This window comes from Thalassophryne amazonica, chromosome 2 (assembly GCF_902500255.1).
Source record: "Thalassophryne amazonica chromosome 2, fThaAma1.1, whole genome shotgun sequence".
Lineage (NCBI taxonomy): Eukaryota > Metazoa > Chordata > Actinopteri > Batrachoidiformes > Batrachoididae > Thalassophryne > Thalassophryne amazonica.
In genome coordinates this window covers 5,422,263-5,439,454 of record NC_047104.1, presented here as the reverse complement: position 1 = coordinate 5,439,454, position 17,192 = coordinate 5,422,263, and the positions used below count along the sequence as shown (strand labels likewise).

Here is a 17,192-nt window from a genome sequence, read left to right as displayed (position 1 = left end):
CACATTAAATGGGGGGGGGTTTAATGCTAAATTTAAATGGCCACAAAATCTGTAATCTGGATCAAACTGTCAGTTGATAGATACCATCCTACATAACCTATGAAAAATTTGATCAATCGTTGAAAGCTTGTTAAATGGTATAGGGTGTTCCAGGAAAATTGTGGGCTTCAGGGTGTTTCTCAAATGAGTGAAAGCCACCACCCAACTTTGTTGGTTACAGTAAAAATGTGAAGTTCTGAAACAGTGGTTAAAACCATGTGACATAATTTGAGCTGAACTTGACATTGACTGCTTTTGATCTTTTTGTTCAAGTCAGAACTCAAAACTGCAAGTCAGCGGTGTTCATACATACCAGAAACGGCCTCTTTTTGCAACCACTGACCCCAGCGCCTGATTTCACTGATGAACTCATTCCATCTGCTCAAAGTGATGCTAATGAAAACCTGCTGTAAAGAAACTCTGCCCCCACTTGGCCATTTCTGGAATGTCTTTGGACACCACTGGCATCAACATATCTTGTAAATTGAAGCCTCAACTGCAGATATTTACAGTCATGAGACTTACTTCACACCCCAATTCAACTGGCCAGTTTTAACTCCCTCAACATGTTAAGTTGATATGTTCAGAACCCACAATAAACCCAGACTTTAATAGTTTGAAATTTTAAAAACCTGAGACTTGCTGGTTCCTTCATCTGCCAGTTTCACTCCATATTGAGTTTCTTTCATAACATACAAGAGACAAGACTTTTGTAAAAATTTTATTTTACACTGAAGTTACTCAGACGGACACTCAACCTTGCCACTGTTAATGTCATCGATGACATCATGAGGAGGACGCCCGTCGACTGTGCAGCCTACAGACTGAGCCGTTCCCAGGATCTCCTTGATTGTTCCTGAAAGGAGTGAAAATTTTAGATACTGCAACAAGTACATTTCAAATAAAATCAAGGTCAGAGCTGGTCTTTACTTTGACCTTGCCATCATGTGACCTTTGAGCTTTTACCTGAGAGCTCCCTGGCGATGGAGCGAGGCCTCATGACGCGAGCGATGTTGACAATCTCCTCGAAGCTCACACTCCCACTGTGCTTGACTAGAAACAGCAAGAGTTAGAAACCATCCTCAAGTTGGAAACTCATTTCACAAGGTGGCAACCTACTGTTTTTGACTTTCTTCCTGTCACGAGGAGGCTCCTTCAGAGCTTTGATGATCAGTGCAGACGCAGACGGAACCACCTCGATCTGAAACACCACAGTCAGTGTTAAAGCACATAAACAGCATGACCGTTTCCAAACTCATGGACCTAGACTGTTTAGGGGATCAGACAGTAAAACCATACCGCTGCTTGTCTGTTCTGGATGGTCAGCTTCACTGTGATCCTGAGGCCCTTCCAGTCACCGGTGGCCTTGGCAATATCGTCACCAACTTTCTTTGGAGACTAAAAGTAAAGATGACCATCAGCACAGAGAGAGAGAGAGAGAGAGAGAAAAAAAAGGATTCAATTCAGCATTACAGAATCTTTATTACAACATCTGCGTCCTTCAATAGACTTGTATGTTCCAGACTTTTCGGCACAGAGTTGCCCATTAGTGAGAACAGCCCTGTTTCCTAAAGCCGGGTCTCTCTGAGCCTCCACTGGATTACACTCAATCACTGTGACTGGCATAGTGGCAGGAGGCTGACTGAGCTGCCCACCACCCCCCAGTAACACTCACCAGACCCAGTGGGCCGATTTTGGGGGCCAGTGCAGAGGTCGCGCCAACCTCTCCTCCGGTGCACCTCATGTACACTGCAGGTGAACACAATCAGCACAACAGTTTATAACAGGAGAGAAACCTGGGCCACGCTAATCGGATTAAGGAGAAACCAGACTATTTGACACATTAATATAATGCAGTGTGCACCGAGAACGCTGACTTTACTTATTTATCTGGATGTGTAAGCAAAAACGTGTAGTAGGAACTGCAGTAGTGACTGTGGGCGGTACACAAACTTCACGTTATCCACATTTAAAACGGCACAAAGTGTTCACAAGTAATAAATCGCTCCAGATTCTACTTAAGAGTTAAAAGAATAACGTCATCGGATGGCCGACGTGACGTTACAACGTAAGGTAGCTATAAAGCTAACTAGCATCATGCTAACAGTGGCCCACGTGCGGCCCGTGAGTCGGGTCCACACACTAAATGATTAACAAAGTGTAACGATCTTCTTACAAGTTCCACCCGACCGAAATACTTTCGTCTTGCGGCATGCAGCAGTAAGACATCGCGGTTAGCTTCTCCAGCGGGTCTGAAGCCTTCTTTACCGTTCAGCAGAGCCGACTCACGGCCTCACGGTCTCCATCTTGGGTCGGACAGTTTCATTTTACTCGACCACCGATACCTTAAACGTACCAATTTTAATCTCGTTGGGATCAAATTTTGGAGGCATGTTGCCGCTTTGTCGGTTGAGCTGAGTTCAGCTGGGTTGGTGAGGGTGTCGGATGAACCCGGTTTGGGACGACCGAAGACTGTTACACCTCCACCCGTAACGCGAAAAAGAAAGGCTGAGAACGCCCCAACGACGCCTTTTATAGCAGCATAAATAACGCGAGAGGTTGTCGAATTCACGTTCTGGCGATGTTGAGTGAAAAAAAAAAACGTCTCAAAATATAATGTTAATATAATAAAAAAGTGCTCCTACAGGTCTGTTTCATCTAAAGTCACATCAGTTGGCAGAGCCTGTTGGTAAGATGCAGATTTTCTCCTGATTTTGAGTGTAAAAATGGAAAGTGTAACAATAAAAGTTAATCCTTTTCTTCAATAATAATAAATAAATATTAAAAGAAGCTCTTTCGGCTTTTTCACTTCGAGTCACCAGAGCAGGTTTAATAATAACTACTACTGCTACTACTACTAGTACTACTACTACTACTAATAATAATGACGGAACACCCTGTTGCTTCAGACTGAAAGAACAGATTAATAAAAAAAATCATCGAGATGTCCACAAAAACTGTATAGCAAGGGGGGATAAAACCTGTAACTCACCATTCAAACATATTAAGATTCTAAATGTTACAGAATGTGTGCAGTGTAAAATACAATTAATTAATTACATTATTTATAAATGGACTGCATTTATAAAGCGCTTTTCCATCTGCATCAGACGCTCAAAGCGCTTTACAATAATGCCTCACATTCACCCCGATGTCATGCTGCTGCCATGCAAGACGCTCACTACACACTGGGAGCAATTAGCCTGACTGGAAAAGTCTGGCTGGGATTTGAACTGAGGATCTTCTGGTCTCAAGCCCCACACCTTAACCACTAGGATGGAACCACCGGGCAGGGGGAGAAGAGGGAGGCCAAAGAGATTGTTTCTGTTGATTCTGTAGAGAGTTGCAGATTGATGACCTGAGAATGACTTGATGGTGACTTTGTTCCACCTCTGCTTAAGATGCATTTATTCTCCCTCTCGTATGTCTAGCACACTGGCATAGTATGGTACTATGCTTCTTATCCCTTTAAATTCATTTTATTTGCAACAGAACAGGTCTCTGCCTGAACTTTATCTACATTCTGGGTCTGTTAGTGAAGCTTAGGGTTAACGGCCAGCGATCACCTTAGTGTTCTCTCTGCTTTCCAGTAGATTTACTGCTGATTAAGTCATACCTTAGTTGTAGTTTTTCCCGGCCAAGTGATGCTGCTCATCATTTCAACAATTGCACCTTGTTTTTGATGTTGCTTTGATTTCCTGTTTTCTGTTTCTTCAGCTTGGTAAAATCTTTGTAATACCTTGTAACTGTTAGAAAGACCTAAGCAGTGGGTCACCCCTCTGAGTCTGGTCTGCTTGAGGTTTCTTCCTCAACATCATCAGAGGGAGTTTTTCTTACCACTGTCACCTGTGTTCTTGCTCTAGAGGTTGGTAAGGTTAGACCTGACTTGTGTGAAGTGCCTGGAGGCAACCTTATTATGATCTGCCACTATATAAAATCAAATAAATTGAAATTGAATTGAGCAGGTGAAAGATAAACAAGATATCACATTATATTCAGTAAAATTCTGTCTAATATAATTAACATTGATCTTATTTCAGTGATCATAAGTGAAAATGTGACACACAGGGTTTGTGCAGACTTTGACATGTGTGTTGTGTCTGTTAAAAAATACAGTATTACACAGTGTGTAAAACTCACAGTTAAAGTGTAGCTGACAACAAAAAAATGTGCAAAAATAATCACTAAAAATTATGAAATGTTGATATTTAAAAAAAAATCCTGAACAATAAAAGTCGATGATAAGGTGAAGGATAAACAGCGCTGCTGTCTAAAGTCTGCGCTCTATTTCAGCCCTCAGCCGTCATCACCAGAACGGGACCTGCTGATTCAAATCTACTGTAAACACAGCAGAGGTGGAGCTGCTTTTGGACAGTTTTCTCTCTCTAATATGGAGTTTTTTTTTTTTTTTTTTTTGTTAAAGTCCAGTGTGAAGGTGTTTCTGAAGCAGCTATGAGGGACACAGCATTTATGTTTTAGAGCCTTATTTAGATGACAAACTTTGGAGGAAAACCTTCAGTCTGACAACAGTGACGATATTGACAGAGTTCAGAACAGAATGGTGATTATAAAAAATAAATAATGCAGGCGATTTTGGCATGGGTAGAGATGATAAATTGTTTTTTGGTTTGTTTCGTGTTTTTTTTTTTTTTTGCCAGCTCTTCGACTGTAATCAACTGATAAAAAAAAAATAGTTTTACCATCTGTGACATTACAAAAAAGTGAAGTGTGGATTTTTTTTTTTTTTTTTGCTTAGAAACAATTTCAAATCTGAAAAATTACACGAGGGTAGGACTGAAAATAATTTTAAAATACTTATTTTTAAAATAAATATTGTTTTCCTTCTTGAATACGTCATTATTAAATATTAAAAGCATTCACAGGAGAAGTAAATATATAGTTACGTGTGCGTTTCAATTAGATCATCTTTAAACCTATCCACCTTTACAAAACCACATCTGAAAAATAATTTAATTCCTTCTGTTCTGGTTGAAGAAAACTCCATCTGACACACAGGACTTTGGTTCCAGGTTCCAGCACCACCTGTAATCGGTTATTGCGGCTGATCGATCCAGTCTGTGTTAACAGAGCAGCTTTGCGCTGCAGGAAAAAGACTCGCAGCACCTCATCTGTTCATAACGTCTGCAAGCGACGACATTATCCCATGATCCAGAAAACAATAAAATAATCTGAAGATCCTCAGTTTTGTCCCCGTGTCGAGTGGAGCAGCCAGGGACTCGTCGTCAATATAAGTGTTCCACCTGCCATTCTGTCTGTGAAAAGTAACTGTTCTGACACCGAAAACATGGTCCGACCCGAACCACGGGGATGTCAGTAGCCTGTAAAAATCCATAAATTAATCGATAAATTAAAGAGACAATTAAGATAATGGTTCCCGAGCTGACGTCACTTCCTCCTCCTTCTTGTCCAATGTTGGCACGCTGGCAAGTTCATAATTTTTTTTTTTTTTTTTTTTGGCGCACAGTTCAAAATCTGAATATTTATCTCTTCAAGAACTGCGCACCAGGAAAGGCTAAATTTCAAGCTATTGTTTAATTTTAGTCTTAAATATTAGTGAAAACATGGCATTACATGTCACCTACACTTTAACAAACATTGCACCATACTGTACATAATGAACATTCTTATGATTGCACACCAGATCAGTCTTTCCGTGTTACAAGTGTGTGTGACATGAAAGAAATGTGAGGGAAGCTTTCCAACATATCAATGATGTCATCATCAACTGAAGGGCTTAGAAGTCGCAGTGGCTATGAATGTAGAGATTACTGTATATTGACAAAAAAAATTTTGTCAGTTGGTGTCAGAGTTGAAATCTGTAAAAAGCAACTCAGTTAACTAAACACGAAGAATGATCACACCAGAGACTGAAATTGTCTTCCGGAGGCCAGAGCAGGCGACATTGAAGGAAATTTGAAACTGCTGGCTAAGGCTAAGCGTAAATTTTTAATGAACGCGCAGACTGTTTTGCTAAAGCTATGTTTTTGCTGAACACAGATTACAACTACTCCCATAAGAAAAGTAACATTTGTTGGTGAATGAATGCGCAGACTGTTTTGCTAGAGCTATGTTTTTGTCAAACACAGATTAATATTTCGGCCTTGAGCAGAGAACAACAGTTTCTACACTAGTTCAAGGCTGGCACTGTAAAGCAGAAGAACAAATGTTACTTCAACAGTTCAGTTTATATTACTGTTTTAACAATGAGTAATTATTTAGAAGAATAATGGTGAATGAACTCGTACACATGCATATACGAGGTCTGTCCAAAAAGTAACGGACCTTTTTATTTTTTCAAAAACTATACGGATTTGAATCATGTGTGATTGCATCAGCCAAGCTTGAACCTTCGTGCGCATGCGTGCGTTTTTTCACGCCTGTCGGTGACGTCATTCGCCTGTGAGCACGCCTTGTGGAAGGAGTGGTCCCGCCCCCTCGTTGGATTTTCATTGTCTGGAAATGGCGGAATGAAAAGGACTTTTTTTCCATCAGAATTTTTTCAGAAGCTGTTAGAGACTGGCACCTGGAAACCATTCGAAAAATTTATCTGGCTTTCAGTGAAAATTTTCCGGGCTTCACAGAGAATAAGGACTTTAACTACAGGTTTAAGGACCCCTTTAAAGGACGGTCGGTGCGCCGCGCTGCGAGCTGCGACGATGCGGCACAAACCACTGGATCATTTCTAAGCTGATGGCTCTGTGGATACGAGACCGTCGTGTGCTCTTTCTCTGGTTATCACAAGACCTGGACATCAGCCATTTTCCGGCAGATTTCACTTTTAACAAGAGATTTTGTCATGGAAAGCCGCGCGGAGGCTTCGCGCGTCACGACAGATTCGCTGATGAAGCGAGACAAAGGAACACCTCTGTTTCGGAGTGTTAGAGGACAAGTTGGGACATGTCCAGCTCTCCACAAGTTCTTTTATACTCACTGGGCTGGTAAGCACTGAAAGCCGAGATAGACGCATCGTCGCAGCTCGCAGCGCGGCGCACCGACCGTCCTTAAAGGGGTCCTTAAACCTGTAGTTAAAGTCCTTATTCTCTGTGAAGCCCGTAAAATTTTCACTGAAAGCCAGATAAATTTTTCGAATGGTTTCCAGGTGCCAGTCTCTAACAGCTTCTGAAAAAATTCTGATGGAAAAAAAGTCCTTTTCATTCCGCCATTTCCAGACAATGAAAATCCGACGAGGGGGCGGGACCACTCCTTCCCAAGGCGTGCTCACAGGCGAATGACGTCACCGACAGGCGTGGAAAAACTCACGCATGCGCACGAGGGTTCAAGCATGTCTGACGTAAAAACATATGAATGAAATCCATATAGTTTTTGAAAAAAATAAAAAGGTACGATACTTTACGGACAGCCCTCGTATTCCTGCAATTTTTTTAAAATTAATTTTAGTTTTAAATACATATAAAAATGTATCATCCCGGCCACGTTTAACGATAGATGACTTTGGCTGGATGATGCAAGCCGTAACCTGCTGGGTTGGAGGGCTTATCTGGGCCCCCCGTCTCTAGTTTGAGACCCATTTTCATGATTGTTGTGTAGTTCTGACTCAGACATGCTTTCCTTTTGTATACCTGAAGGACTTTTTATTGTCAGAGATTCACAGCAGGAATTTTTTTTGGTCATTTATATCAATTAAAAAAAAAACATGAATCTCATTAACAAACCTTCAGTATGTTGCAAAACTTTTTTTCACTGCAGATCAACATACTGAGATATGATGGACTCAGGTGGACGCCTGCATATGGTGGATGAGATAAGGATCAGCTTCTGTATTTTAGTGCTTCCTATAGGACTATCTAACAACCTGATGAGGGTTTGAGAAGCTCGTCACCAAGTGTAACAGGATACCTGATACACAGACGAGGACAAAATTATTATCCTCCCTATGAAGAGTTTTCAACACATCATTTCTAAACTTCCTAGTTAAATAATTTCACAAAAACAAGGGTCAGAATTATTAGCCTCCTTAAGAACTGAACTTTAGTGCAATGATGTGCTTTAACTTTGTAACCCTCAAAGCTTGTAACAAGTTCAAACTGAGGGTTATCTTCCAGTGGACACACAATATAAAAATAAATCGGTTCAGATTTGAGAAAAAATAATTGTTGATGCTCACAAAGCAGGAGAAGGAGTTACCACAGCGTGTCCAAGAGTCAAGAACTGGAGAGAGAAGAATCATCAAGAAGACTGACAGGCAAGAAGACAAATATTTCAAAGACTCTGGAAGGAAAACAGAGCTGTTTCTAAAGACCCCAGAATAACCGCCAAGACATGAATGAATGACTTAAAAGTCAGGAATTTAGTCTCAAAGAAGACAGTCACTAGAACCCTGGACAGGACTGGACTGTGAGGACGCAGACCAAGAAAAACTCCACTTCTACAGAAGAGACACCTTCAAGCCAGACTGAAGTCTGCTGAGGACAACCTGGAGAAAGATTATGCAGAATGAAAGTGAGTCCTTTGGTCAGATGAGATGAAACTAGAGCTCTCTGGACATAGAGACTTTGCTTATATTTGGAGAAAGAAGCCCAAAGAACACGTCCCAACAGTGAGACACGGCGGTGGGAGTATCACGCTGTGGGGAGGCTTCAGTACATCTGGAACTGGGACTCTCCTCAAGGTGGAAAGAAAGCATCGTCACTGTCTTCAACAGGACAACAATCCAAAACATACTTGGCTCCTGGTGAAGACCTACCTCCAGAAGACCACAGTGACCATTACTGACTGGCCTACACAAAGCCTGGGCTGGAATCCCACTGAAAATCTGTAGGGTGACCCGAAGACCAAGGTCCATGTCAGAAGACCTTCAAATCTGGAGGAGCTAGAGAGATTCACCAAAGAAGAATGTGCTGGGATTCCTCAGGAGACGTGTCTGAGACTTGTTGAAAACTACAACAAACAACTGATGGCTGTTATCCGGTATCTCTTTATATCTCTTATCTCTCTTATCTCTTAAAAGGACACACAGCTGACTGTTAGCGTCAGGGGGCTATCACTTTGTCCTCATCTGGATATAATGTGATTCCTAGTGAGGGGTTCCTCATCCTCTTTTTCTTTGTCCCATTAGGAGACAGACGACAAACCCAAAGCTTGGCTGCTTGAAGCCGGCCTCACAGCTGTGGATGTGTGTTGGTGCTGCTCAAGAACATGTTCAAGGCGAGTCCCCAAAGTCAAGTCCTGGAGACTCTATAAGGATTCAGAGAGGATGTTAATTACAGAGTGTTTGTCTGCTGATTCAGGGCCGAGTTATCAGGTCCCCCTGCGATGCTGCACAAATTAAAAGAGCAGAGTAATTCCCCAGGAGTATGATTTAATGTCTCCCGTCAGAAGGAGGCCACTGAACTGTGGTAACCTCCAGCACGATAAGCAAATGAAGCTCAAAGAAAACGGAGTGAAAGGCTGCTTTGACGGTTCATCAGCATGCTTCAGAATGAGGAGAAAATGACAGCGATCTGTCTGTGTAGAGGAGACAGACTGTCAGCAGGGATCAGGGTGCTGCATGTGGAACTGGGTCACAACCTTAACCACGTGGACAAAAGGCATTGTATGCACAAAAACATGGCGTACATGCATCTCCACGCTAACGTTCAGATGTACAAACTTGAAATGACCGTGGAAATGTGCGGTGCATCACACAAAAATCCTGGCTGGTGTACGTATGTTTCTACAGCTATGGCAGCAGACGGTTATGCCACAGGCAGACATCATCCAGCAGTCCCACGTGTCGTCGGTGGGCCTGTTCCCGCAGCATCGTCTGTTCCAAAGGCAGTTTCCAGTGTGAGGCATCAGCTTTAGGCGTGACATCTCACGGCCAGTCCGATGCCCTGTGTTCAGTAGCCATCCCGCTATCTGCACCTTGGACAGAGAGAAGAGCAGAATCAGTCTCCCTGAAAAACTATACCTCAGGTATAATTCACCAGCAGTAAATCGACGTGAAAGCAGAGAAAATACGAAGGTGATCGCTGTCAGCTTCACTAACAGACCCAGAATTTACACTCAACAAAAATATAAACGCAACACTTTTGGTTTTGCTCCCATTTTGTATGAGATGAACTCAAAGATCTAAAACTTTTTCCACATACACAATATCACCATTTCCCTCAAATATTGTTCACAAACCAGTCTAAATCTGTGATAGTGAGCACTTCTCCTTTGCTGAGATAATCCATCCCACCTCACAGGTGTGCCATATCAAGATGCTGATTAGACACCATGATTAGTGCACAAGTGTGCCTTAGACTGCCCACAATAAAAGGCCGCTCTGAAAGGTGCAGTTTTATCACACAGCACAATGCCACAGATGTCGCAAGATTTGAGGGAGCGTGCAATTGGCATGCTGACAGCAGGAATGTCAACCAGAGCTGTTGCTCGTGTATTGAATGTTCATTTCTGTTGTGAAAGTGTAGGAACACTGACCCACAACAGGGGGCGCAAATGAACGGACAATGGAGAAGGTAAATAACAAGGTTTTACTGTTGTGAAACGTGCACAACCAATACAACAATCGACAATTTGGGGTTAAGCCGAATTCCACTGGTGTCGTGTGGGCAGGCTCGAAGGTAGGAGACGTCCGTCCAAGTCGAACCGGAACCACCCAGATTTCCTCTGCCACCGAACCCTGGAAGTACTGGAACCGCCAAGTCCCGAATTCCCAGGTGGCCACTGCCTCCGCTCGTCGGATCCGGTACTGCTGGCAAGAGAACAACAAACACACAGGTGTGGATGCGGCTGCACCCAGTAACACGGAGAGGGGAGAAGCCGCCTCCACCTCACGTCACAATACTGCAGGAAGGTGAGTACTTATCCGAAGCAACGGCTTTTTGTAGACAGCTGTCCTGCAATGCTCAACAAGAAAGACAATATAATACCGTAAGGAATACAGCAGAGAACGTTACCTCTATCTTAAGGCGATATCTCGGCACTGAGGTGGAGACGCCGTCCTGCTGATATACCTCCGTGCTGAGTGGAACAGCTGTGTCCAGTGATGGGTGACAGCTGTCACCCTGGCTGCTCCCGTAAGGCGGCAGCGCCCTCTGGTGCCTGGAGCCCGCACTCCAGGCGGGGCGCCCTCTTGTGGTGGTGGGCCAGCAGTACCTCCTCTTCAGCGGCCCACACAACAGGACCCCCCCCTCAACGGGCGCCTCCTGGCGCACGACCGGGCTTGTCCGGATGGCGACGGTAGAAGTCGGCCAGGAGGGCCGGGTCCAGGATGAAGCCCTTCTTCACCCAGGAGTGTTCCTCGGGACCGTACCCCTCCCAGTCCACCAGGTACTGAAAACCCCGGCCCATTCGACGGACGTCGAGGAGCCGGCGCACAGTCCAAGCCGGCTCCCCGTCGATGATCCGGGCAGGAGGTGGTGCCGGACCCGGGGTACAGAGGGGTGAGGTGTGATGGGGCTTGATCCTTGACACGTGAAATACTGGATGGATCCGCAGCGAGGCCGGGAGCTGGAGCCTCACTGCGGCGGGGTTGATTACTTTAAGGATTCTGAAGGGTCCGATGTATCGTTCCTGGAGTTTTGGGGAGTCCACTTGCAGAGGAATATCTTTGGTGAACAACCATACCTCCTGCCCAGGACGATACTTGGGGGCCGGGGCCCGCCGCCGGTCTGCATGTTTCTTCGCCCTCGTCCGGGCCTTCAATAAAGCAGAGCGGGCGGTACGCCACACCCGACGGCACTTCCGTAGGTGGGCCTGGACCGAGGGCACACCGACCTCTCCCTCAACCACCGGAAACAGGGGGGGCTGATACCCCAAGCACACCTCAAAAGGGGAGAGGCCGGTGGCTGACGACACTTGACTGTTGTGGGCGTACTCGATCCAGGCCAGGTGGGTACTCCAGGCCGTCGGGTGCGCGGCTGTCACACAGCGTAGTGTCTGCTCCAGTTCCTGATTGGCCCGCTCTGCCTGCCCGTTGGTTTGGGGGTGATACCCGGACGAGAGGCTGACCGTGGCCCCCAGTTCCCGGCAGAAGCTTCTCCAAACGTGCGAGGTGAACTGGGGACCACGATCGGAGACGATGTCTGATGGTATCCCATGCAGACGGACGACGTGGTGGACCAAGAGGTCCGCGGTCTCCTGGGCCGTTGGTAGCTTCGGGAGGGCCAAGAAGTGGGCCGCCTTGGAGAAACGGTCCACTATCGTGAAGACGACGGTGTTTCCCTGGGACGGCGGGAGACCCGTGACAAAGTCCAGGCCGATGTGGGACCAGGGGCGATGTGGGACGGGCAGCGGCTGTAGCAACCCTGAGGTCTTTCGGTGGTCGGCCTTGCCCCTGGCGCAGGTGGTACAGGCCTGGACGTAGTCCCGGACGTCGGCCTCCAGGGATGCCCACCAGAAGCGCTGCCGAATGACTGCCACGGTCCTTTGCACCCCAGGGTGACAGGAGAGCTTAGAACTGTGACAGAAGTCCAGTACTGCAGCTCTGGCTTCCGGTGGGACGTAGAGTCTGTTCTTTGGTCCGGTTCCGGGGTCCGGGTCACGGGTCAGGGCCTCCCGGACGGTCTTCTCCACGTCCCAGGTGAGGGCGGCCACGATAGCGGACTCCGGGATGATGGGATCCGGGGGATCCGACGGTTCCGTTTTGACTTCGTCTTCGTGTACCCGGGACAATGCATCCGATCTTTGATTCTTGGTCCCGGGACGGTAGGTAATCCGGAAGTCAAAACGGCCAAAGAACAGTGACCAGCGGGCTTGCCTGGGGTTCAGCCGCTTGGCGGTCCTGATGTACTCCAGGTTCCGATGGTCAGTGAAAACCGTGAATGGCACGGCTGTTCCCTCCAACAGATGTCTCCACTCTTCGAGGGCCTCTTTCACCGCAAGGAGTTCTCGATTGCCGACGTCATAGTTCCGTTCGGCGGGGGTCAACCTGCGGGAAAAATAGGCACACGGGTGAAGGACCTTATCGGTCTTCCCGCTCTGGGAGAGCACCGCTCCTATCCCTGAGTCCGAGGCGTCCACTTCAACCACTAACTGGCGGCTAGGATCGGGCTGCACCAGAACTGGTGCAGACGAGAAGCGCCGTTTCAACTCCTTGAACGCGGCTTCGCTCCTGATCCGACCAGGTGAAGGGGACTTTTGGTGAGGTCAGGGCTGTCAGGGGGCTAACTACCTGACTGTAGCCCTTAATGAACCTCCTGTAGAAATTAGCAAAGCCGAGGAACTGTTGCAGCTTCCTACGGCTTGTGGGTTGGGGCCAATCTCTCACCGCCGCAACCTTGGCCGGATCAGGGGCGACGGAGTTAGAGGAGATGATGAACCCCAAGAAGGACAAAGAAGTGCGGTGGAACTCACACTTCTCGCCCTTCACAAACAGGCGGTTCTCCAACAACCGCTGTAGGACCTGACGGACATGCCGGACATGAGTCTCAGGATCCGGGGAAAAGATGAGTATATCGTCCAGATATACGAAGACGAACCGGTGCAGGAAGTCCCGCAAGACATCGTTTACCAATGCTTGGAAAGTCGCGGGAGCATTAGTGAGACCGAACGGCATGACCAGGTACTCAAAATGACCTAACGGGGTGTTAAACGCCGTCTTCCATTCGTCTCCCTTCCGGATCCGAACCAAATGATACGCATTCCTAAGATCAAGCTTGGTGAAGATTCTGGCTCCATGCAAGGGGGTGAACACCGAATCCAACAAGGGCAACGGGTATCGGTTGCGAACCGTGATTTCGTTCAACCCCCTGTAATCAATGCATGGACGAAGCCCGCCATCTTTTTTACCCACAAAAAAGAAACCAGCACCCATCGGAGAGGTGGAATTCCGGATCAACCCGGCAGCTAATGAGTCCCGGATGTAGGTCTCCATTGATTCGCGTTCCGGCCGTGAGAGGTTGTACAGCCTACTGGACGGGAACTCACTGCCTGGAACCAAATCAATGGCACAATCATACGGGCGGTGGGGAGGAAGCGTGAGAGCCAGATCCTTGCTGAACACGTCCGCGAGGTCATGGTACTCCGCCGGCACCGCCTTCAGATTGGGCGGGACTCGGACCTCCTCCTTAGCGTGGGAGCCGGGAGGAACCGAGGAACCTAGACACTCCCGATGGCAGGTCTCGCTCCACTGTACCACTACCCCGGACGGCCAATCGATCCGGGGATTGTGCTTTAGCATCCAGGGAAAACCCAGAACCACACGGGAGGTGGCCTGAGTCACAAAGAACTCGATCACCTCCCGGTGGTTACCTGACACCACCAGAGTTACTGGAGGTGTCTTATGCGTGATCGGTGGGAGTAGGGAGCCATCTAGTGCCCGAACCTGTACAGGCGAGGTAAGAGCCACCAGAGGGAGCCCTATCTCCCTGGCCCATCTACTGTCTAGCAGATTCCCCTCAGAGCCCGTGTCCACCAGTGCTGGGGCCTTCAGGGTTGAATCCTCATACAGGATCGTGACTGGGAGTCGTGTGGCAATGTGGGTGTGTCCCACGTGAACGTCTCGGCCCACCCCTGGCCCAGTCTCTAGGGGCGGGCGTTGGAGTTTAACCGCTCGGGGCAGTCGTTTGCAAGATGCTCGCTCGAGCCACAAACAAAACAAGCTCCGCAGGCCCGCCTCCTTTGTGCTCCAGGTGCCCTAAATGTTGCCCTGCTCGTGTCCATAGCTTCGTCAGCAGGGGGAGCCGTAGGCGCACGGAGCGCAGGAACAGAGGAGCGTGGGGAGGGCGGAGCTCGGTCGGAACCGGAAGGGAGAGGGACGACGCGTGCCTGGCCACGCCCTTCGCCTCGTTCCCGACGGCGTTCTTCTAGCCGGTTGTCGAGTCGTATGACTAGATCGATGAGCCCATCTAAGTCCCGTGGTTCGTCCTTCGCCACCAGGTGCTCTTTTAGGACCAGTGACAGTCCGTTTACAAAGGCGGCGCGGAGGGCAGTGCTATTCCAGCCGGATCTCGCCGCGATGCGGAATTTTAGTTTTAAATACATATAAAAATGTATCATCCCGGCCACGTTTAACGATAGATGACTTTGGCTGGATGATGCAAGCCGTAACCTGCTGGGTTGGAGGGCTTATCTGGGCCCCCCGTCTCTAGTTTGAGACCCATTTTCATGATTGTTGTGTAGTTCTGACTCAGACATGCTTTCCTTTTGTATACCTGAAGGACTTTTTATTGTCAGAGATTCACAGCAGGAATTTTTTTTGGTCATTTATATCAATTAAAAAAAAAAACATGAATCTCATTAACAAACCTTCAGTATGTTGCAAAACTTTTTTTCACTGCAGATCAACATACTGAGATATGATGGACTCAGGTGGACGCCTGCATATGGTGGATGAGATAAGGATCAGCTTCTGTATTTTAGTGCTTCCTATAGGACTATCTAACAACCTGATGAGGGTTTGAGAAGCTCGTCACCAAGTGTAACAGGATACCTGATACACAGACGAGGACAAAATTATTATCCTCCCTATGAAGAGTTTTCAACACATCATTTCTAAACTTCCTAGTTAAATAATTTCACAAAAACAAGGGTCAGAATTATTAGCCTCCTTAAGAACTGAACTTTAGTGCAATGATGTGCTTTAACTTTGTAACCCTCAAAGCTTGTAACAAGTTCAAACTGAGGGTTATCTTCCAGTGGACACACAATATAAAATAAATCGGTTCAGATTTGAGAAAAAATAATTGTTGATGCTCACAAAGCAGGAGAAGGAGTTACCACAGCGTGTCCAAGAGTCAAGAACTGGAGAGAGAAGAATCATCAAGAAGACTGACAGGCAAGAAGACAAATATTTCAAAGACTCTGGAAGGAAAACAGAGCTGTTTCTAAAGACCCCAGAATAACCGCCAAGACATGAATGAATGACTTAAAAGTCAGGAATTTAGTCTCAAAGAAGACAGTCACTAGAACCCTGGACAGGACTGGACTGTGAGGACGCAGACCAAGAAAAACTCCACTTCTACAGAAGAGACACCTTCAAGCCAGACTGAAGTCTGCTGAGGACAACCTGGAGAAAGATTATGCAGAATGAAAGTGAGTCCTTTGGTCAGATGAGATGAAACTAGAGCTCTCTGGACATAGAGACTTTGCTTATATTTGGAGAAAGAAGCCCAAAGAACACGTCCCAACAGTGAGACACGGCGGTGGGAGTATCACGCTGTGGGGAGGCTTCAGTACATCTGGAACTGGGACTCTCCTCAAGGTGGAAAGAAAGCATCGTCACTGTCTTCAACAGGACAACAATCCAAAACATACTTGGCTCCTGGTGAAGACCTACCTCCAGAAGACCACAGTGACCATTACTGACTGGCCTACACAAAGCCTGGGCTGGAATCCCACTGAAAATCTGTAGGGTGACCCGAAGACCAAGGTCCATGTCAGAAGACCTTCAAATCTGGAGGAGCTAGAGAGATTCACCAAAGAAGAATGTGCTGGGATTCCTCAGGAGACGTGTCTGAGACTTGTTGAAAACTACAACAAACAACTGATGGCTGTTATCCGGTATCTCTTTATATCTCTTATCTCTCTTATCTCTTAAAAGGACACACAGCTGACTGTTAGCGTCAGGGGGCTATCACTTTGTCCTCATCTGGATATAATGTGATTCCTAGTGAGGGGTTCCTCATCCTCTTTTTCTTTGTCCCATTAGGAGACAGACGACAAACCCAAAGCTTGGCTGCTTGAAGCCGGCCTCACAGCTGTGGATGTGTGTTGGTGCTGCTCAAGAACATGTTCAAGGCGAGTCCCCAAAGTCAAGTCCTGGAGACTCTATAAGGATTCAGAGAGGATGTTAATTACAGAGTGTTTGTCTGCTGATTCAGGGCCGAGTTATCAGGTCCCCCTGCGATGCTGCACAAATTAAAAGAGCAGAGTAATTCCCCAGGAGTATGATTTAATGTCTCCCGTCAGAAGGAGGCCACTGAACTGTGGTAACCTCCAGCACGATAAGCAAATGAAGCTCAAAGAAAACGGAGTGAAAGGCTGCTTTGACGGTTCATCAGCATGCTTCAGAATGAGGAGAAAATGACAGCGATCTGTCTGTGTAGAGGAGACAGACTGTCAGCAGGGATCAGGGTGCTGCATGTGGAACTGGGTCACAACCTTAACCACGTGGACAAAAGGCATTGTATGCACAAAAACATGGCGTACATGCATCTCCACGCTAACGTTCAGATGTACAAACT

General features: G+C 46.8%; 1 protein-coding gene and 1 non-coding gene across 3 annotated transcripts; both read right to left on the bottom strand.

Annotated features, from left to right (window-relative positions):
• Positions 1-748: 748 nt before the first annotated feature.
• On the bottom strand, positions 749-2,562 carry rpl12 (ribosomal protein L12). Of its 2 annotated transcripts, none has more exons than XM_034183211.1 (6): positions 2,396-2,562; positions 1,715-1,788; positions 1,339-1,437; positions 1,159-1,240; positions 1,006-1,092; positions 749-895 (listed from the first exon to the last, which is right to left on the bottom strand). In XM_034183211.1, the coding sequence occupies exons 1-6, from the start codon at positions 2,430-2,432 to the stop codon at positions 777-779; spliced, it is 498 nt and encodes a 165-aa protein (XP_034039102.1). In that variant the 5' UTR covers positions 2,433-2,562; the 3' UTR covers positions 749-776. The 2 variants fall into 2 exon arrangements, with proteins under 2 accessions (XP_034039102.1, XP_034039107.1); XM_034183216.1 differs by having other exon boundaries at positions 2,308-2,467.
• Positions 1,552-1,674, bottom strand: LOC117504667. The gene has a single exon (XR_004558871.1). It is a non-coding gene; the product is annotated as a small nucleolar RNA SNORA65 (small nucleolar RNA).
• Positions 2,563-17,192: the final 14,630 nt, after the last annotated feature.

What these genes read in the sequence shown, in the direction of transcription:
- rpl12 (XM_034183211.1), bottom strand. Translation starts at nt 2,432, where the DNA reads ATGCCTCCAAAATTTGATCCCAACGAGATTAAAATTG. An exon ending in AAATCGGCCCACTGGGTCTG is followed by an intron (nt 1,438 to 1,714) that starts GTGAGTGTTACT and finishes CTTTACTTTTAG; the next exon opens with TCTCCAAAGAAAGTTGGTGA. An exon ending in CATCGCCAGGGAGCTCTCAG is followed by an intron (nt 896 to 1,005) that starts GTAAAAGCTCAA and finishes CACTCCTTTCAG; the next exon opens with GAACAATCAAGGAGATCCTG.